We start from the raw sequence: 22,434 nt of genomic DNA, 5'->3' as shown, positions 1-22,434 counted from the left end.
TCTTTGCCAAGCTTAACAGCGTCTTTATTTCAGACTGTGCGACAACGACACTAAATGTATCTCTGTGGAACAACTTTGCGACGATCGTGCCGATTGCGTCGATGGTACTGATGAAGGCATGAGATGCCCAGACAAAATGTGTGATATGCGTTTGGTGTGTTCGCACGAGTGTCACAACGCACCTGAAGGCGTCGTTTGTACCTGTCCTGAGCCATTACATTTGCAGGTCTTTATATGATATTTTAACTGGTTTTGTGGAATGAGGAAGGATCTCTTTAAAAGAAAATATTCAACAAATAATTTCTATTACTTTTAGAGAAACTTTTATAACATTTTATTTTTCAAGGGAATATTCAGAATATTTTTCAACAGAATATTTCTTCTTGAATATTCTCTTGGAGGTAGAATATACCATTTGGAATATTAAAGAATATTAAAGTGGAAGAGGTTCCTCTTTGAGATATTCTCTTTTAAATTTAATATCTAATAGTAATGCTTCTCAAAAGAGAATATTCTTTTTTTAATTTCCCACGGAGAAAGGATACTCATTCGGAAGTATTCCCTTGAGAAGTAAATGTGCAAAAAAGTGTATATTCCTTTTATAAGAGAATATTTCTGAAAAAAATCTCCAAGAGGATATTAAACAAAGAATTTATTCGCTTTTGGTACTCAAAGAGGAATGCCATCTTCTCAAGAGGACGTTACAAAGGAAATTGCACGCACCATTTCCAAGAGAATATTTCTGAAAGAATGGGTTTTCCAACAAAGAATATCCTTAAAAAAACATTCAGAAGAGAATGTTTGTTTTAAGATATTATCTTGAAAAAGTGACTATTCATTTTGGGATATTAAAATTAAAAGAGAATGTTTTGAATATTCTCTTGTAAAAGGAATATCTACTTCTTCAAAATAATTAAAATTATTTATTTCAGCCTGATAGGACCCACTGCTCAGAAACCCACCCTTGTGAAAGTTGGGGTGTTTGCTCACAAACTTGCGTTCCCAGAAAATCAGACTATAGGTGTACGTGTCTTGAAGGCTACGCTCTGGAAAAAGATCATTTTACTTGCAAGAGTACTGACGGTGCCCAACCTTTTGTGGCATTTTCGAATCGCCACGAACTTCGCGGCATCGACCTACACAATTTTGGTCAAAAAGCTTTTATATCTAGCTTAAAAAATACTATTGCTTTAGATTTCTACCACAACAACGGGTCTGATATGTTGTTTTGGACTGATGTTTTGGATGACAAAATTTATAGAGGACAAGTGGTCAGTGGCTCTTTGGGAAATATAGAAGTGGTAGTACATACAGGGTTATCAACAGCTGAGGGCTTGGCAGTAGATTGGATTGGAGAGAATTTATATTGGGTATTGATTTTTTAGCTCCATTAAAGGAGATAATTTAATTTAATATATTTTTAGGTAGAAAGCAATCTAGATCAGATCGAAGTGGCAAAATTAAATGGTAGTTTTAGAAGAACTTTTGTCGCTGGAGATATGGAAAGCCCCAGAGCTATAGCTGTGGATCCTCGTGATGGGTACTTAAAAATACTGTGTAGTGCCATGTTACAATGGCTTGAAAATATTTCTAAAAAATTTATTAGCAATTTAATTGTGAATTCAGAAAAAAAAAGAGAATATAATTTTAACTCATAAAAATTGAAAATAACTATACCGGGTGCGCCTCAAAAGTGGTCCAGTCACCCCCATAATTTTTTTACTTTTTCAGTTAAAAAAAACTATATTGATTGACCTATTCAATTGCTTTCGGTCACCTTTTGTTTCACCGGAAATGACTACAACTTTTGATTTTTAAATGGCACCCTGGGTGTTTCTTTACTTTATTCGATAGAAAATGACACTTTGAATAGAATGACATATCATATATTAAATTTTGACATTTCGCATATGGTTTATTTGAAATTATAACATGCGGTTTGTAACAAAAATTTCGACACCTGGTATTTCGACTCGAAATACCAGGTGTGTAGTATAATATATATAAGATGCTTTTTCCAAATATGCTAATGAGCCACCCTCGTTCCATTTGGAAAAATTGAGATATAATAAAAAATATGATTTGAGCATCTTTTAACCGGCCAGGATAAAGCACTAAAAACATTAGACCATCAAATCTATTTTTCCAACGCTCCTTGATTAAAAATTAGTGTTTTTAACATAGCCATGGCACTCTAGATTGAAATTTAAAATACGATTTTTTATTAAGCGAGAATGTCAAAAGTTGACATCTGATATGTCATGATATGTCACTATTCAGAATGTCATGTTCTATTGAATAAAGTAAAAAAATACCGAAGGTGCCATTTAAAAATCAAAATTCGTAGTCATTTTCGGTGAAACTGGAAGCGACCAAAAACAATTGAATACGTCAATCAATCCTAATTTATGTCATACTAACATACCTACTACTACATGCCAAATCTCGTTTTTTTATCTGAAAAAAAAATAAAAAAGTTATAGGGATGAGCCACTTTTGAGACGATATGTATTTCAATTATTTTAATGTAACAAAAATACTTTTGTAGGTATTTGTTTTGGACGGATTGGGATAGTTCTTCACCCAGAATAGAACGTTGTTCTTTAGCTGGTTTGGATCGTACAGTAATAGTTTTCATGAACCAATTTTACAAAGCGGGATGGCCTAATGGTTTAACATTAGATTACTCAATGAGAAGGCAATATAGTTAAATATAACACACTGTATATATTAATACTTTTCTTTTTTACTAATCAGGGTCTATTGGGCAGACGCTCGTTCAGATTCAATTCACACCTGTAACTATGATGGAAAGGATCACCGTTTGGTTATAAGCAATCAAGAATTTCTCTCTCATCCATTTGCCATCAGTCTGTACGAAAATTACGTTTATTGGACAGATTGGCGGACCAACAGTGTGGTCAGAGCCAACAAATGGACTGGAGGAGACGTCATGGTCATACAAGTTAGTATTTTGTTATCCTTACATTGATTTTTAGTAACCCTTAGTATAGAATTTGAAAAGTCCTTCAAATCTTACTATACTGCGGTATTAAGCTAATCGCGCACTGAATCCAGCCAGCATCGGGGACTGCGACCATTGTAGATATAGATATAGGAGTCCGGCGTCCAAAAGCCGAAAGTTCCGCTGAAAAAAGTGGCCGGACTTCTATACAGGGTGTTCCTTAATGACATGCTTATATTTAAGGGGGAGGGGGTGATTCTTGAACCTATTCTAAGAGAAAAACTTCATATGAATGTATGTCCTAAACATCTTAATTTCTGGGATACAGAGTGGTAAAAAAAGTCGCGGGTACAACTTAACAAGTATAGCTAGATACGTGAGAAATATAAAATAAGAGACGCCCCCCGATGCGCAGTGGACATCCCACAAATTTGCTTCAATCAGATTTTTCGTAGCGTAACTGCATCTCTCTTCCGCCGAATGCGTTCTCTCTCTATCGTGTGCGCGACCGGTGCTATCCCCAAGTCTCTTCCTATATTTTTCAAACTGTACATGGTAGTTTAAGTGTAAAATTAATTCGAACTCTAGTGTGTAGTTGGTTTACTTATGAAGAATATACTACACATTTTCTTATATTGCTATTTTTTGGCCGCATATGGTAAAATCATAACTAAGAGCTTCTCGCCCGTCGACTGAGATGCACCCTGTACACTGCTACGCAATTCAGAATCTACGCGGATCGAGGGGTAGGGCGTAGGTAGATCGGAATTTATAGATATAGACGAGTGGCGGCATTTTGGCTTTTTTATATCGCAATTTGTAAACAGCGCTTATTTGTAAACAACCCCCGTTTTTAGAGAGGTATTTTAGATAACAATCGATATTTAGAAATGTTATGACACCCTGGAAATACTACCACCGAGCACGTCATTGTTGCAACTTGCAACTGCGTTAATACGCCTGGCGGTGACCGCCTCATACTCTTTCAGATATTTAGCAATAAAATAAAGAAACCTGTTATTTTTAAGCTGTTATTTTAAGCTGTTTTTTATAAATAACTATAACAGTTTCAACTGTTATCTAAAAATAACAGTTTTGCCCATCACTACTTTTAGGCGCCTTTTCACGAGCCAAGTGAACCTGTAAGGCCTATTGTGTATTTGATGCATTGAACAAGTTTCTTTATATTTATAGATAGCAGCACCCTTATAGATTATAATAATTGTCAGATGAATTGCACTTTAGATGAAACTATATTTCATTATAATTCGCAAAATAAAGCATGATAGGTGATACTTTGTCATTTACTCGGAAAATACGTTTATCTTTTTAGTGACACACTTGGTATCAATTGTCGTGAAGGCTTTTTTCTTATCACGGCGAGTCTGGGACATTTTAACTACTTTTCTTCAGCGAACTCTTACGCAGCCGGTTGACTTGTAAATACTGTAAAGTCTCTGAGCGTAGAAAATCGCACAGCGCTTGACTATATAACAAAATTTTCTAATAAACCTTTAAATCTATATTTTTTCTTTAGAGAGGTAACTTTCATAGAAACTCGAAACGCCGTAAATTCGTTAAAAAATAAGCATAGTAAAGATATTTATAACATGACCATTCCACTAGTTAAAAAAGTAATAAATTTATTAATATATCCTCTAACTAAATTATTCAATAGATGTATAAGAGATGGTACGTATCCCAGTTGTATAAAACTTTCAAAAATCGTACCAGTATTTAAAAAAGGTGATCCTGAAAGTGTGAATAATTATAGACCTATAGGCTTTAATACCCAGACTTTCAAAAATTTTTGAATATTTATTGAAACACCAGTTAACACATCTTTGAATCTAATAACTTGTTCATAGAGAATCAGTTTGGGTTTCGTAAAAGAAAATCTACAACAATGGCTTGCATTCGTTTGATGGAAGATATAATTGAGGGTTTTGAGAGCGGTAACTATGTTGGTTCTGTCTTCTGTGACCTTACCAAGGCCTTTGATTGTGTTGATCACAACATACTTTTACAGAAAATTTCATATTATGGAGTATATAATTTGAGTTCGAAATTATTGGCTGATTATCTTGTAAACCGATCTCAACAAACATTAGCCAACGGTACGCTCTCTGATGTGAGTGTTGTAAAATATGGGGTTCCACAAGGCTCAGTATTAGGACCCTTATTGTTTTTAATTTACATTAATGATTTACCCGTGGCTACACTTCAGAATAATATGATTTTGTTTGCCGATGACACTACTATCTTATGTGCTCGGAAATCCCCTGAAGAGATTCAAACTGATTTTGAATCGATTTTGCTAAATGTTGGTGACTGGTTTCAGGCAAACCGATTATGCCTGAATGACACTAAAACAGAAAGAGTTATTTTTTCTCTTAAAACAAAATATAAAATAGATTTCTGCAGTGTCCGATTTCTGGGAATAAAATTTGACACAAAACTGAGTTTTGAAAGTCACATAGACTATGTGGCAGGGAAGGTTTCCATGAGCATGTATGCATTTCGGCGATTGGCTAAGTGTGTGGAGAGTGATGTGTTAGTAGCTGCCTATCATGCTGTCATTCACTCGGTGCTTACTTATGGAATACTTGTTTGGGGTCACGCAGCTCATGCTGACAGACTGTTTGGACTGCAAAGAAAAGCATTGAGAATTTTGTCAAATTTAAGTTATCAAGCAGATACAAAAAACGCCTACAAAAGAATGGGAATACTGACACTTTCATGTTGCTATATCCTCCAGTGTCTTTTATTTGTAAAGGATAACCTAGAACTATATACTACGCATGATGAACAACACAATTATGCAACCAGAAACAGAATGAATATAAGGCCTGTTCATTTGCGCCTCGGAAGATCTTGGAACTCCAGCCTTCATTATGCTCCTGCATGCTTTAATAAATTATCTCAAAATATCAGAAATTTACCAAGACATCAATTTAAAACGACAATTAAAAGCTACTTTCTTGATATGGCTTATTTTAGTGTTACTGATTTTTTAGAAAGCAGTGAAGGGTTATAGCATGGTTATAGGTCAAAACATTTACATTGTGTATTTATTGTTTTTTTGTGTACTTTAAATTACTGTTTGATAATTGTTGTGCTTATTTTATAATTTTGCATTTTACAAAATATGACTTTGTGTAAGGATACTTGTATCTATTAACATGCAATAAATGATTTGATTTGATTTGATTTGATATCTTGAAAAATTACGCGATAAGAACTATAGCGACTCTGAGACATTTGAACTACTTTTTAGAGAACCCTCACGCAACCGTTTGATATTAAAGTCGTCCATCCAAGCCGGCAACCCCCAGGTAAAAATCCATGCGGCAAAAACAATGGCGGTTGTTCACACTTGTGTCTGATACACGTAAACGACAGCTATAGATGTGATTGTCCCCATCTATCAAGGTAAGGCTATGCAATGACAGACAATTTTTAGGCAATGTGCTGACAGGCAATTTTCAGTCGGCCGACTATTTAGTTGCAGATTTGTAACTATTAGAGCCAACTAACTTGTAAAATATGCGTTTTAATCTGTCTGCGCTCACTGAAAGCAACTTTCAACCTAAATTGATATGTATCTTCTAGTAGCGTAGTACCATTGTCGCATTGCGGCAAAAATTAACAAAATTAATATTTTTCGTTTATGTAATTGGCTACCAAAAACGGGACAAAACATGGTAAAGCATATTTTAATTTTAAACGCGAAATCTACAAAATATTTATTATAAATAAAATCTAACGCCCTTTATTATTTATGATTTCGACGAATCGTGTGATTGCGTCTGTGAGCGCAGTTGACCAGTTGGCCGATCAAATAATCGACCGACTAAAAATTGCATGCGCGTAGCCTAAAACTTTTGTTGAAATCCGTTGAAATATTTTTTCAATCGTTTTTTTTTCCTAGATTGCATGAAGACAACAAAACTTGCATCCAAAACGAAAAAGTTTTGTTAATAGCTAGAAATAACGAAATACGAGGAGTGGATCTTGATCAACCCTACAACTACATCATACCAATGATCAGTGTTTCCCAAGGTCTCAGTTCTGTGCAACTGGAATACTACGCTCGAAATAAGAGCTTGTACTGGGCCGATTCAAACATCGACGCTATAAAAAGAGTGAATTTGACTCAGGGTCCTGTTCAGACACTTATTGATGCTGGTTTATATCACGTTTCCAGTTTAGCAGTCGATTGGTTATGTCACCTCTTGTTTGTCGGCTTTGAAAACGGAATTGGTAAGGAAAATGTCTACATAGCTTATTACTAGCAATATTTTGTATTACTACTTACACACCTTCTGGAGAGTGTACAAAAGGTTATCCATGTCTTCAGTTGGCAATGGAACAATTTATCGGGGGTATCATTGTACTCAGAATCCCGTCGGTTTCACTTGTTCACGACTGCTCGAAAAATATCATTTAACGTTTTTATTTTGGTTTTCAGCGGTTTCCACGTTGAACGGTGAATACACTGCCATGCTCATCGAAAATCAAAACATCGTGTCCGTAGCAATCCAGCCGTTAAAATATAAACTTTATTGGATCAGACACGAAAACAAAACTTGTTTGTTGGAAAGCAGCACGATTGACGGATCTGACAAAAAAACCCTAGTGCCTAATTTAAGTTCGGATACCAAGGGTCTTGTCGTCGATTCTGAATCTGACAGGTCAGTAACTATCTTAACTGTCGATCGCTACAGTAAGTTTAGTATGTTAATAAGTTGTTAATATATAGATTATACTGGATAAGCGGTTTTGAGATTATATATTCAACATTAGAAGGTACAGGCGTCACAAAATTAAGCTTACCATCAAATGTCACAGTTACCACCATAACCGTATACAAAGGCAAGATCTACTATGCTGACGACGCAGACCAATCTATATACGTCATCGACAAAACCAAAGGCCACAATATGACCATATCTTCTTTGCGCAACAATACCAGTGGCGTAGTAGCTCTTAGAATATATGATGCCACAGAACAGACTGGTTTGCCAGGTAAGTATTCTTGAAGTAATTTAAATGAACGATATTTTTTATGAAAATAGGTACTAAAAATATTCACAGGTGTACCGTGAACCGTGGCGGTTGCCAACACTTATGTTTGCCCAAAGAAAGTACACTATACAAATGTAGATGTGCTACAGGTGAGTAAAACAACATATTATATACTAGTCCTGATCACTTCATCTGCGTGGTCTGTATTTTAATGCATGCGACAGAGATAAATATAAACTACCGGTTGACAGACGGAGAGACAAAATAAACAGCGGTATACAGTGTTGCCGGTTTTTACGTTTGTGGGTAGTTTTCTGGGTAATTGTGTGTAGAAAAAATAAACTATTTTAAAAACATTCCTGTACTACTGAAATAAAAATAATATATCTAAGCTAAATATAATCTATTTCTATTACAGCTGTAGTAAAATGAGTAACTAATTGTGAAAAATTAAGTTCAAACCCTAGATGCAACATTTTTCATAAACTTGTGCGGTTTGAAATTTTTATACAAAATCCGGCAATACCTCATAGAAAAAATATATCAATCCAACTCTTATCTCTTTTTAATTCATTGGATTTTCCATCAAGCTGTCGACATCATTGTCTTACACATTAAAATCCCGACTACGCAGTTTCGATGACCAGATCGGTATTTACATAAATACATGGGAAAAAACTCTTTTGTTTTGTAGGATACATTCAGGACCCCGAAAATGAATACAAATGCCTTCCAATAGAAGATTTTATACTCTTTTCTTTGGGTTGGGATATTCAAGGAAGACCACTTAATGGCTCCAACGAGACCAAAGTCTTAGGACCTATTTCTAAGGTAAATATTTTATGCAGAGTGGTTCATTGTCCCTAAACAGTCTCTCTAAATGTTAGGCTCGTCTTGCTTTTTAATTTTTGGAATAGTGGGTTACCATGTTTACATACTCTGTCTTAAATAAGAACAAGTATTTTAAGAGTTGGTAAATTTGGAGAAATATGGACACATAACTTTCTTCGTGCATTTTTTTCGTGTGCTCTGGTGATCTACTGTGCCTACCAGTTCTTTATCACGGATTCTTTCGTTTTAAACAGCAATCAATTTTTTTTATTGTTGACCTTGTATGAATTGGTTTATCAGGGAAATTAACTGAAAACATAGCAAATACACTGCCTAATATGTTTCCGGTATTCTAGTATTTTATCATGGTGAATTTACCCTCAATTGTGTAGCTAATAAAACAATAAAGTATTATTAGTGTTAAATATTAAAATTAATATATTTTAAAATTACATTTCACAGTGACAAAATTATACTAGGTTGATAACTTAGGATATGTTGACATTGGTCTGGTTTTATATTGTTCCCTGTTGAGTTTTAATTTAAAAACAGATGCAGTTTTTCTTAAATTAATTACAAACGGCTTATTCAAAATTGTTCAATTATGGCATGCGCAGACCTTTAAAAAGCATATTTACGACTTTCCTGTAAAATAAACATAGGAGCCAATATTTGGACAGGTCAAAATTTGCATGAGATTTACTGTTTCCAACGCCGATACGATACAATAAAAGAGATTGAGGTATTATTTAACACATCTTTTTATTAAAATAATAAAATTGTTACGGGTTATACATGTGGTAGAAAGTGTCAGAATTAACCCTACTATTAATACCTACGCAATACGCCATGCAGTCCACTGTTTATGCGCGGATGCGCGTTTTCCCGACTCTCCGGCTAGAGTCACGACTACGGAGGGCAATACATCAATTTTGGACCCAAATTTGATGAAGAAAATAAAGTTGCAAAATCGCCTATAGAGCCGCACATATTCCTAGCGCCTTGAGAAATACACAGCTTCACTAGAATAACTATTTTGTTATAAATTATTGATTACAGTTGGGGGTTGGAAACTAAACACTTTTACTTTTGCACTGGATGCGCGTTTTTTTTAAATCATCAGCAACTTGGTGCAAAGGTAAAAGTGTATAGGTATATTGTGGTGATTTAGTGTTTTATTTTTATTAATTATCGAGTCAAGTCAATATTTATGCATATTTTTAGCAGATTTACCTTTTACTAAACTATGTGAATACAAAACCTAGCCTGAAACTGTGAATACAGCTAAAACTGTGAATACAAAACCTTAAATTCGAGATTGAATAAGGTTTTAGATTTTTTCTAAGTTATTATAAATATGTTTTATTATTATGTAGTTTTTGATTTTGCCGACATAATCCTCATAGGCGTATTTCTGAGCTCGAACTATTCTACCAGTTGAAATACTTGCACTTGATCTGTCAAAAAAATGCTAGTCACTTATTTAAGATACACCCGACTTACGCTCAATGATACTAACATGATAATGACAAATTTCCAGGTATCTAGCGCTACATCTATCGATTTCTTAGCTGAAGAAGAATTCGTGTTTTGGGCTGATTCCGAGAGTGGACAAATTACTAGTATCAAAAGAGATGGTAAGCATTTCTGATTTATTAATAACTATAAGGTGATTTGTTTTTTCTTTAAGGTACACAAAGAATTCTTGTTTTGGACGAAAACGAAGTAGTGGACGACCAACCTGTTGATTGGCTAACTTGCATGGCGGTGGATTGGATCGCCAAAAATATCTACTGGTGTGATGCCAAAAGAAATACCATAAGCGTAGCACGTATGGACGGCACAAAAGCACATGTCCTCCTCTTCAACGATACCCAAAAACCCAATGCCATCGCTTTAGATCCCGCCAGAGGACTTTTTGTCTGGGCTGGACTGAATAGGTTAGAATTGGTAACCTTGGACGGTAAAACAAGGACCGTCCTGCTCAATAAACCAAAGAAAATTATAGATTTGGCGCTAGATACAGCTAATGGAGTGATATACTTTTCTGACAGTGCATCACATACCATAGAGATGATTAAATATGACAGCACAAACCACACTGTTAGTATTACAAATTAATAAAACTTATTAAACTTAATAAAAATTTATTTGTAGGTATTGCTGAATAATTCTCTCGAAAAAATCATGGGTCTGACTTATTTTGAGAATGCCCTGTATTGGATGGACGCCTCATTTGAGAAAGGCAGTATAAGAAAAGCTTCAGTCAGTAATCTCTCAGATTTCACCATATTGGCTCAAGGATTAGGAGTGTCTTTGACGGACATTCAAATTTATTCAAAAAAGCGACAAGGTAGTTCAAAATTTGTTAGTTAAACTTCTTATAATCTGTATATTATTAATCTAGGAGGTACAAATCCTTGTGTCATTAACAACGGAGGCTGTGAACAATTGTGTTTGTTCAATGGTACACATCCCTTGTGTGTCTGCTCTCATGGAATGGTTTCAGAAAATGGACAAACCTGTGTACCTTTCCAGACTTTTATAACTTACTCAAAAGTGGTTAGCATAGATTCTATCCACATGCAAGGAGATCAGGACTTGCACAATTCTCCATATCCACCTATTAAAAACTCTACGTATTTGAAAAATGCCATAGGTAGAAATCAAAGAAATACCTCAAAATCAGTTTATCAGTTAACAATCATTTTAATTATTTTTTAGGTTTAAGTTTTAGTTACAAACACCAAAGATTGTTCTACTCAGACATACAAAAAGGTTCAATACAAGCAGTGTATTTTAATGGTACTGATCACAGAGTGGTTGTGGATAAGCAAGGTTCAATAGAAGGATTGGCTTATGAACAGGTAAGAAAAAATGGAATTCTCGCACTGATATGTATAAAAAGCAGACTAAGGATATACATTAATAGTTTAATTGTTTCTTTTTTTCTTTAACCATCTATGCATATATATATATATATATATATATATATATATATATATATATATATATATATATATATATATATATATATATATATATATATATACATTTGATTACTGTGTATAGGATTTTAACGTGTAAGACAGAGAATAATATAAATGACCGGTTGACAGAACAGAGACAGCATCAAAAAGGGGGCCGGCGAAGCCGGTGCGACCGATACAGTGTTGCCGGTTTTTACGGGTGTGGGCAAAGGTAAAGCATAAGCATGGTGGGAGAACGCATTGAGAGGGCGGTGCTTTATGTTAAAGGTTCGTATTCACTATCCGAAAGAACAAAGGAATGAAATTCGGTATATTTGGACAGCAAACCGAATGCATGCGGCCGTTCGCCATTCGGTTCGCTCCATCATCCGTTTTCAGTCGGTATATCAGAGACGTTCGCAAACGAATGAAAATTATAGAACCGCGCGAACAAGACTGAACGTTCGCTCGTTGGATAGTAGCATTCGTTCGTTCGGATAGTGAATACGCATCTTTATGTAGATGAAAGGGTGGGGAAAGGAAATAGATCACCTGAGATCCAAACTATTTTTGCATCATTCTTTTCGCCTAGCTGTTTCGGTATGTACGTTAAGTGTTTCAAAAATGGCTATTTATACGACCGAAGAGAAGGTGCATATCGTTAAATGGTTTTACATTTCGTCTAGTGTGGAAGAGGTCATTGGGCGTTTTGTGTTCACCTTTCAAGATCGCCCTGGGCCTTGTGCCACAACTGTACGCAACATTGTCCATAAATTTGAGCAAACAGGCTGCATTGCGGCGTGCAGAAATTGTGACAATAAGGAAGGCGCAGAAAAGGTGATTCCCGACAAGGAAATTAATATTTGTGCCGCGGTCGAAACAAGCGAACCTTGTTCAAGCCGAAATATAGCCGAACAAGTTGGTTGCAATGCTCGAACGGTGCGCAGGGTTTTAAAAAAGCATGGATATAAGTCCTACAAAATCAGTACCACGCAAGAAATTTTTCCCGCAGATTGTAACAGACGTCTGGAGTTTTGCGAGGCTGTAAGAGAAAGAGCCGATCGGAATAATTTATTTTTGGAAAATATATTATTCTCAGATGAAAGCTCGTTTCCCTTACATGGCTACCACAATCCTTCGATAGTACGTTATTGGTCTCGAGAAAATAAGCACCTTAGTATGGCACTGCGGACACAATATCCACAAAAACTAAATGTTTGGGCTGGCATGCTGCAAAATCATATCATTGGGCCTTTTTTTATTGATGGTATGTTAACAGCTGCCAAATATTTGGATATGCTACAAAACCAAATTGTACCAGCAGTTCGAAATTTGCCAATCAATTTTGAGGAAGTGTGGTTTCAGCAGGATGGCTGTCCTGCGCATAACGCGCGGAACGTAAATCTGTTCCTTCAAACCACATTTCCCAATCGGCTAATTTCCACACAAGGCACAATTAATTGGCCACCACGTTCTCCTGATTTGTCGCCCAATGACTTCTTTCTGTGGGGATATGTAAAAAACTCCATTTATGGCCATAACCATGAACGACCCATGAATATTGACGAGCTGCGATTAAAAATCGTTCAGTCGTTAGAAAATATCCCCGCTGTTATGTTAGCTAAAGTTAGGTCAGAGTTTTATAACCGTCTTGGCTATTGCGAAGCACAACAGGGAGGTATTTTTGAACCTTTGATTTAATTTTTTATAATTATTTTGCTAATTGTCCTTTTTTAAAGTTGATTTTTAGTCATTTTTTTAATGCTTGTTTTAACTTATGCTGAAACAGCAACAAAAACATGAGCAGTATAGATACAACCGGACGTTTAATTATTTTTATTGTTAAAAGATTAAACGTCTCGAGATGTATGGATAACCTTCAAAATCGTAAATATATTGTAGAATGATGTACACCCAACCCCTTTCAAAATCCGACTGATTTGATTTCTGTCTACCGTTCTAGGACTTCGATACTGTCAGTGTTGCCAGATGAAGTTTGAAAATTTCCTGAAGCCTGGTTGGCACGGTCAATCAACCAACAAAAAATATTCTTTTAAAATATTTATCTGATGATACTTTTAGAAATGCCAAGTTTGAGAAAACAAATTAAATACACACACTAAATTGTGTCCAAAAATATGCTTTCTAAAAAGGTATTTCCTGGATAGAAACCTTAATGTTAGGGAATATTTCCTAGACCTGGCATCTACGGCCATATTCTCTCCCACCACTTGATTTGTCTCACCCGCCTCTCGAAATGTGGAAGCCATGCATATCTCTTCGCACGTGTCGCCACCAAACCAAACCAAACTCTTGAGTCATAGGCGTACTAATATTTTATTTTCATTTAGATTTAGTATTACAGCCAATTTTAGTTTAAAAGTTTTGCTTATGAATTCTGTAAAATTTAATTTATTAGAATTTTAATAATAATCTTTTTATGACAGCTGACAATGTTTAAGATGGAAACAGTGGAACAACGCCTTCACCACGCTGCTTCTTAAGCCCCATACCAACCCATACATACTCAGTATAAAAAAAAAACTCATCGACATGATCAAAAAGTTTTATGATCAAGCGGGTTTTGTATCATAAATAAAAACAGATAAACAATTTTTATGTAAAACGACCTTTAAAATTAACATTATAAACATTATGTAACTGTTAAGTGGCATCGTTTTTATGATTCTAATTGTGCTACACTTTAAGGGGTGTGAAATAAATTACTTATTTATAATAATACTGAATTTATGCGGGGTGGTATAACTAGTGTTATAACGGTTGTAGCTATAGTATTACGGGCAACCAACGGTCCAGCTACGTCGAAACACCGGTTCCCATTAGAACACCGAAGTTAAGCGACGTAAGGCGATACTAGTGGATAGACGGGTGACCAGTTCGAAACTCTGTATCGTGCTGTTGTCCAATAAAGGCAAAAGTGTAAAATATTTTGACACACACTGCTCATTCACGCCGGTTCAAGGCCGGATGAGATCGGATATCTCGTGAGTAAGAGTCGATTTAGACACTTGCTCGGTCATTGACCGAGGACCGCTGTTCGGATTCCGCGTAAACAAAGTAGGCCCCGTCCAAATTAGCCCTGGCAGCAAAAAGGAGATGTTAACTTCAAATCTTTTACTTTACTTTATAGTATTACATTATAACATTATCATGTCATAATATTATGAAATAATATTTCCTACTACCAATTTTTTTAATATTGGTACAGCAAACTTATCAGTATAAAGTTTTACTTATCTTTATCCTTTTTATTGCTATTTATAATTCTGAATACGAGGATAAGAAATTTTAGTTTTCAGTACGCCTATGACCGAAAGCGAACGTCTACCTCCCGCTTCATCAGCGGCCATAATTGGATGGAATCAGGGATGAGTAAATATAAAGGACCATAAAATTAATAAATTTTGCTGGTCTGCTGCAACACGTAAGAAATATTTATTGATGGATCAGTATGACAGAGAAGTAATAAAAAGGCCGTTTTTATGAATAACAAAATGGTATTTGAACATCATAATATAATCATATTGAATTGACAATAGATTAATTTATCAGCTATCCGCAGAAAATTGACAATAATAATAAAAACATGACACATGGCAATTAATATAATTCCAAATTAAAAATGGATAAGAGTTTTCATTCATAATAGTAATACAGATATATTTCAAAGAACTTTACTTAAAATTAAGTTTTTTAATTTTGTACTAGTTTATAGCACTTGGTGGTATAACTTGACAAAATAATATCAATCATTAAATAAAGCATAAACGAACCAATAAATAAACAAAAAGGTTAATTTATTTAATAAAACGTACAACGTACGGCTTTGTATGCCGATTGTCGTGTGTATGAAGAATAAAGTCAACGTTTGTTCAGTACAATACGATATACTGAAAGAGAAAAGACTATAAAATACGGGAGAAAAATGAGAAATTTATTACCTATCCAATTAATCCGGATCGGTCGACAATAGAATTTGTGATATTTACAACATTATGTAATTAATTGATTATCGGTCCTATTATGTAACTGAGGATGTACGTAACTACGTAATAGAGCATATTTTTTGGTTATTGAATTTTATTTAATGAAGCGTACACACGGCTTTGGCTGCTGATTCTCGTGTGTCAACGTGTTCAGTACAATACGATATATTGAGAGAGATGCTGATGCTCTATTACGTAGACACGTACATCCCTAGTTGCATAATAAGACAGATAATCTATTAATTACAAAACGTACTAAAAGCGCAAATTCTGTTGTCGAACGCTGTAATCAGTATGATTACAGATTAAATAATTATGGAGGTGCATATGAAACATTAAACGATTCATCATTGTGTTAAGTTATACCACGTAATTTAACAAAAAGATCAATCATTTAATGTCTCACTTCACACTGGCTCACTCCATTATTATTTAATACTGTTTAGAATGGTCGACAATAGAATTTGCACTATTTACTACGTAATACAGCATATTTTTTAGATAATGTACACACGGCTTTGGGTGCCGATTGTAGTGCACAGAGTCTATAGACTCTGTGATTGTATAAATGAACAAAGAGAAAAGAGCAAGAATTTTCCCAAGCGTATGAAGTTGAGCTCCGGATTAAGTGGATAGATAATAATTTTCTCTCCCCGACTTACAAGATTGCCATAGCGATTCACTTCTAGACATGTAGGTAAATGATGACTAAAATAAACGACCCAAGATTTTCTCTTGCCGACCAGTATATTATCGTAGTCTTAAAGAAATTAGAATAAAATAAACTATGTTAAAAATCTTCATGTATACTACAGAAATGAAGATAATATATCTAAGCTAAATGTAATCTATTACAATTGTAGTAAAATGAGTAACTAATTGTCGAAAATCCAGATCCAACCCTAGATGCGACATTTTTTTGAAACGTCTACTTATGCGGTTTGAAATTTTGATGCAAAATCTGGCAATACCGCTCAGAAGAAATGTACCCACCCATACCCACCCAACTTTTTTCTCTTTTTAATACATTTGATTTGCCATTAAGCTGCCTACATCACTGTCTTACACGTTAAAATCCTATACACAGAGTTGACCTGTCGATGTGTATATATATATATATATATATATATAATATTAATAAATAATATTTTCTTGCCTTTAGCTGTGTATTTTTTTCTAATTTCGAAAAATCGAAAGTAGAGAAAAAATTAAAAAAATAAAAAGTAAAAAGAAAATTGTCTTGCTTGTCGTAAAGGGGGGAACCAAGCTCCACTCCCACAACCGGTTTCTGGGCCTACCCCCTTTACGACAAGCAAGACAATTTTCTTTTTACTTTTTATTTTTTTAATTTTTTCTCTACTTTCGATTTTTCGAAATTAGAAAAAAATACACAGCTAAAGGCAAGAAAATATTATTTATTAATATACACTAAAGCTGTAAGAATTAATAATAATATAGAATAAGAATAATTTCTGAAGTAACGTCAATATTTGGATGAAAATTGGTGTCTGGATGTTTTTTGACATGAGAAATTTGATTTTGATGTCAATATCACTCCTACTAGTAGGGGGTGCCACCTACATGTGTGTTACCTGTTTTGAAGCGTAATAACTTTTTGTCCGTACCTGTATAAAACTACCTAGTGAAAAAATATACATTTCCAACACTTTTTGCGTAAAAAATATCTCTTTGTAAAAATCGCTACGAGCAACCGTTCTTAAGATATTTAGAATGAATAGTCATTATATTGTCAATATAATGAATGCCATTATATTGACGAAAAATTAGCACGTTGAGTAGATAGTTATTTCACTGAAATAATAAATTTGGGAAATTTTTATTTTTTTAAATTAATCATAAATTTTTCTGCAAAAAATGATGATAAAATAGTTTCTGTTGAACTTTTGACACAAAAACATTTCAAATTTATGATTTCAGTCTAATAATTATTTAGTCAACATATTTAATTTATGTCAATGATGACAGGTATTGATAATTTTGATTCCAAATATCTCGAAAACCATTACTCGCAGCGATTTTTACCAAGAGACCTTTTTCACGTAAAAAACGTCGTAAATGTATATTTTTTTACTCAGTTGTTTTATACAGGTACGGACAAAAAGTTATTACTCTTCAAACCAGTTAAAAAATATATAGGTGGCGCCCTCTACTAGTAAGAGTCATATTGACATCAAATTCACATTTCTCATGTCAAAAAACACCAAGACACCAATTTTCATCAAAATATTAATGTTACTTCAGAAGTTATTTGGAAAAAATCGAAATAAAAATGAAACTTCTACACCCTGTATCTCCGAAACTAAGCATTTTAAGACATACATTTAAACGAACTTTTTAACTTATTTTTATCTGCAGAATATGCTTTTTATTTTGATATCAATATGACTCCTACTAGTAGTGCGCCACCTACATGTGTTTTAACTGTTTTGAAGCGTAATAACTTTTTGTCCGTAGCTGTATAAAACTACCGAACGAAAAAATATACATCTCTGTGACTTTTTATGTAAAAAATATCTCTTTTTAAAAATCGCTACGAGCAACCATTCCTAAGATATTTAGAATGGAAATAATCAATACATGTCATTATTGACGAAAAATAAACACGACGGTGAATAGATAGTTATTTCACTGAAATAATAAATTTGAATTTTTTTTTAAATTAATCGTAAATTTTTCTGCAAAAAATGATGATAAACAGTTTCTGTTGAACTTTTGGCACAAAAATATTTCAAATTTATGATTTCAGTTTAATTACTATTTAGTCAACATGTTTAATTAATGTCAATGATGACTGGTATTAATAATTTCGATTCCAAATATCTCGAAAACCATTACTCGTAGCGATTTTTACCGATAGACCTTTTTTACGTAAAAACGTCGTAAATGTATATTTTTTTACTCAGTAGTTTTATACAGGTACGGACGAAAAGTTATTACTCTTCAAACTGGTTAAAAAATACGTAGGTGGCGCCCTCTACTAGTAGGAGCCATATTGACATCAAAATCAAATTTCTCATCTCAAAAAACTCCCAGACACCAATTTTCATTCAAATATTAACTTTACTTCAGAAATTATTTGGAAAAAATCGAAATAAAAATGAAACTTCTACACCCTGTATCTCCGAAACTAAGCATTTTAGGACATACATTTATACGAACTTTTTTATTTATTTTTATCTGCAGAATATGCTGCCGAAGTTTCCGGAATACAGTTCGGACCACCCTGTATATAGTTTTTTTTTCTTGGGTATGAGGTTTATAACTAATTATGGAAAATATATTTTATGCGTCGCTTCGCCCAATCATAGTGGGCTTTTTCGAGTACTTTATTCTTGAAGCCGTCTTGTTAGCACCAGTCTGTACAAATGTCATTGGTACAGACTGGTGCTAACAAGGATTAATCAACGTTAATAATAACCATTCAAAAAATTCAACCATATTTTCATGTTTTTCTTAATTTTCTCTAAAATGGCTTGGAAGTTTCGAAAAGTACAAACGGGATTAACATTTTAGAACAAGCAAAAATTTTTATGTATTTTTCTCAAAATGTCAATAATAAAAAAGTTTTTCCTCTTGTAAAGACAATCCGGGGACATTTTTTTTTGTCCCCGGAATGTCTTTTTTTTTGTTGATGGACAGGCTGCATTATCTATAGGATAGATTCAATAGATATTATTTAAATTATTAATGTCATTTTTGTCATTAATAGCATTTTTATTTTTTTGAATTGCTACCATTTAGTAAAACTCGCGCTTTTTTTGGTTTGATTCTGTCTTTAATATTTTTGTTTCTTCAAAGTTGAATGAATGTTGATTTGAACTTTCATGATTTGTTAATGCAGTGGCATTCTTTTTATCATATTTATGGCCTTTAAATATATTTTCAAGATATTGTTTTGTCTGGCCAATATAGACTCCATCACAATCTTTGCACGGTATTTCTATTTCTATACAGTCTTTGCACGGTATTTTGCAAAGTATAGCTATACTATAATTAATACAGGGTGTCCCAGAAATAAGTGCAAGTATTTTAAGGGGTGGTAGATATCGATAAAAGAAACATATTTTCTCTTTATCGTTTTTCAAATAAGTCCAAAATAACGGAGATATTTTACTTTGAAATTTAAAAAAAATATATTTTTTGCTAAGATTTTCTTTCTTGTAAATTCAATCTAATACCTATGTTGCCATATTATCAAGAAATTATGTTTTTTAACTAAAAACTAAACAAATTTCCAAAAAAATCCGAATTTTCAAATTTTTTTTTCGCGAAAAATACGTCATAGGCGTGTTTCTGGGGTTGAACTATACTACCAGTAAAAATACTTGCACTTATTTCTGGGGACACCCTGTATATTAATTATTAAGTAATAAGCTAATAATATTACTAAATATTATTAGCTTAATATTATATTGTCCAAACATTTTTTTTTAAATTTTGTGATAAGGGGTAGATATAAATATTGTTCATTTTTATTTTTTTGGATATTAGGTTTAATGTTTTTAGTTTTTAGATGAGTTATAAAAACGGTTAATTCGATTTTTAAAAGTCTTTATTATGTAGTGAATAATACTATCATTAATATGTATAATAATCATTTACAATCTTTTTTCATAATTTCTTTTAATAAATCAGCGGCAGCATTTTGCTTTTATATGTAAAAAGAAAAATTCTTTTGGTTTTAGGCGTGTATATCTCGGGAACTTTCGTTTTGTAGTAAGGTTTTTTATTTATATTATTTATCTGAGTTGAAATTTAAATTGTTTTTCAGTTAAGCAACGCTCTATACTGGACCTGCAACAGTCATGCAACAATAAGAAGAGTGAACATGACCAATCAAATGACCAACGCTAGTGCCGTAGAAACCATCGTAAAATTGCGAACCCAAGACAAACCCAGGGGTATAGCAGTGGATTCCTGCGACCAAAGGGTGTACTGGACCAACTGGAATGCCCATCAGCCTAGTATAGATAGAGCGTTTTCTACAGGGTGAGCATATTATATGTATATTAGACAAAGACTAAGGAACGTGTCTAATATTATTTTTATATTCATGCAATAGAGGAGGAATAAATCCCAGACACAGCATTTTGGACAGTTTTGTTTAGCGTTTTAATCGGCATATCTGAAATTGACCTGAAATTTTGCAGTTTTTCTGAACTTATTTATGTTATTTATTATTAATTCTACAAATGGTTTTGTTCAGAAGTAGTTAATTTTAACTGCACTGATAAACTAGAATTTAAATGGGCCATATTACTCCAGCTTCGCGATAGTCCTTAAGTTTATTGATATGCCTTCGTTAATTTTTTTATTTAACGGAATATATACTATATTTCTCTTTTTTGGAATAATCATGTTTCATTTTTGAAATTTTTCTATTACAGTTATGATAAAGAATCCATCATTACTACTGAAATTCGGATGCCTAATGCCATCACGTTGGACCACAAAGCTCAAAAACTGTATTGGGGAGACGCTCGTCTTGATAAAATAGAACGCTGTGAATATGACGGATCTAAGAGGGTGGTTTTAGCGAAAATTACCCCCCAACATCCGTTTGCTCTTGCTGTTTATGGAGACTTCATCTACTGGACTGACTGGATATCGCATGCAGTGATCAGAGCAGACAAATACACTGGTCAATATGTCGTCACTCTACGTAGAGACGTTCTCAAGTATGTAACAAACTATTTGCCTCCTAGAAACTAAGGCCTTCGCTATACGTCGTGACATCAACTCTGTTATAACCGTAGATAAAAGAAAATAACCATCTATTAAGATAGATATGAAACTTAATAGTAAAATTTTGGGCCAAAGCGACACTGCTGGGTGGCTGCAGCCTTGTCATCTTTTATTTTATCGCACTGAAAACCTCCCCATGCTAGAGATTCCTTTGCTAAAGCGGTATAAAAGGAGTCGACGCTTACTGTCGGCTAAAGCTGAGTCTATAGGCCTGGTGCATTCTCCGCCGATGCTGCCAGCATTGGAGAATATCGTAAACAACTAGTATTTACAAATACATGGGTTTAAATAGCGAGTATACGAAAAATTTATTATTTAATATATAATAAATAATATTTTGATATACTTCATCTAACATATTATAATTTATTATTTCAGTTAAAAACCTTTTTAGATTAGTTCAACTACGGTAGCGAGCATAGTTTTAATCACCAGTTTTGCTAGTGGGGCATAATTGGGACTATTTCGGCTATGACGAAATTTTTTAAAGGTACATAATTATAATTTTAGAAGATGTTCATAAAACATTTAATCACTAGTTGATTAAAAAAGTATATACTATTAATATGGTAAATTATATTTTATTTTCTCATAGTTATATGTCTATTTAATTTTTTGATTATGTAACGAGTTGTTTCTTGTGTCGTCGAACTGCTTTAATCCATTTTTGCTTTTGATCAAATTGGTGTGAGAAACCATGAAGCTATAAAATATTGTTTCGGGAGAGTTGAATATCCGGGAAAGTTGAATGTTATTGCACCTAACAACGCCCTAATTACGCTGTCCTTCACGCTTAACATTTTTTCGGCTATTTTATTATCATTTGAAATTGTCACAACACAACAAGATGCCTAGTTCGAATTCTTTT

The 22,434-nt window shown here is 33.7% G+C and overlaps 1 protein-coding gene across 1 annotated transcript in view; it reads left to right on the top strand.

Moving 5' to 3' along the window:
- Positions 1-22,434, top strand: part of LOC115875792 (prolow-density lipoprotein receptor-related protein 1) — an 84,001-nt gene that overhangs the window by 36,680 nt on the left and 24,887 nt on the right. The window contains exons 23-40 of the mRNA XM_030891293.1: positions 34-226; positions 933-1,370; positions 1,425-1,540; positions 2,549-2,698; positions 2,758-2,965; positions 6,243-6,397; positions 6,897-7,228; positions 7,437-7,659; positions 7,728-7,993; positions 8,044-8,142; positions 8,688-8,824; positions 10,365-10,461; positions 10,515-10,927; positions 10,982-11,177; positions 11,232-11,483; positions 11,549-11,691; positions 20,593-20,810; positions 21,209-21,499. Of these exons, the coding sequence (XP_030747153.1) occupies positions 34-226; positions 933-1,370; positions 1,425-1,540; positions 2,549-2,698; positions 2,758-2,965; positions 6,243-6,397; positions 6,897-7,228; positions 7,437-7,659; positions 7,728-7,993; positions 8,044-8,142; positions 8,688-8,824; positions 10,365-10,461; positions 10,515-10,927; positions 10,982-11,177; positions 11,232-11,483; positions 11,549-11,691; positions 20,593-20,810; positions 21,209-21,499 (3,927 nt within the window). The remainder of the gene's footprint in view (positions 1-33; positions 227-932; positions 1,371-1,424; positions 1,541-2,548; positions 2,699-2,757; positions 2,966-6,242; positions 6,398-6,896; positions 7,229-7,436; positions 7,660-7,727; positions 7,994-8,043; positions 8,143-8,687; positions 8,825-10,364; positions 10,462-10,514; positions 10,928-10,981; positions 11,178-11,231; positions 11,484-11,548; positions 11,692-20,592; positions 20,811-21,208; positions 21,500-22,434) is intronic.

Source organism: Sitophilus oryzae, unplaced genomic scaffold, assembly GCF_002938485.1.
Source record: "Sitophilus oryzae breed Bouriz unplaced genomic scaffold, Soryzae_2.0 scaffold_1396_pilon_pilon, whole genome shotgun sequence".
Classification (NCBI taxonomy): Eukaryota; Metazoa; Arthropoda; class Insecta; order Coleoptera; family Curculionidae; genus Sitophilus; species Sitophilus oryzae.
The sequence above is the reverse complement of the archived record's forward strand: the minus strand, read 5'-3'. Positions and strand labels throughout refer to the sequence as shown.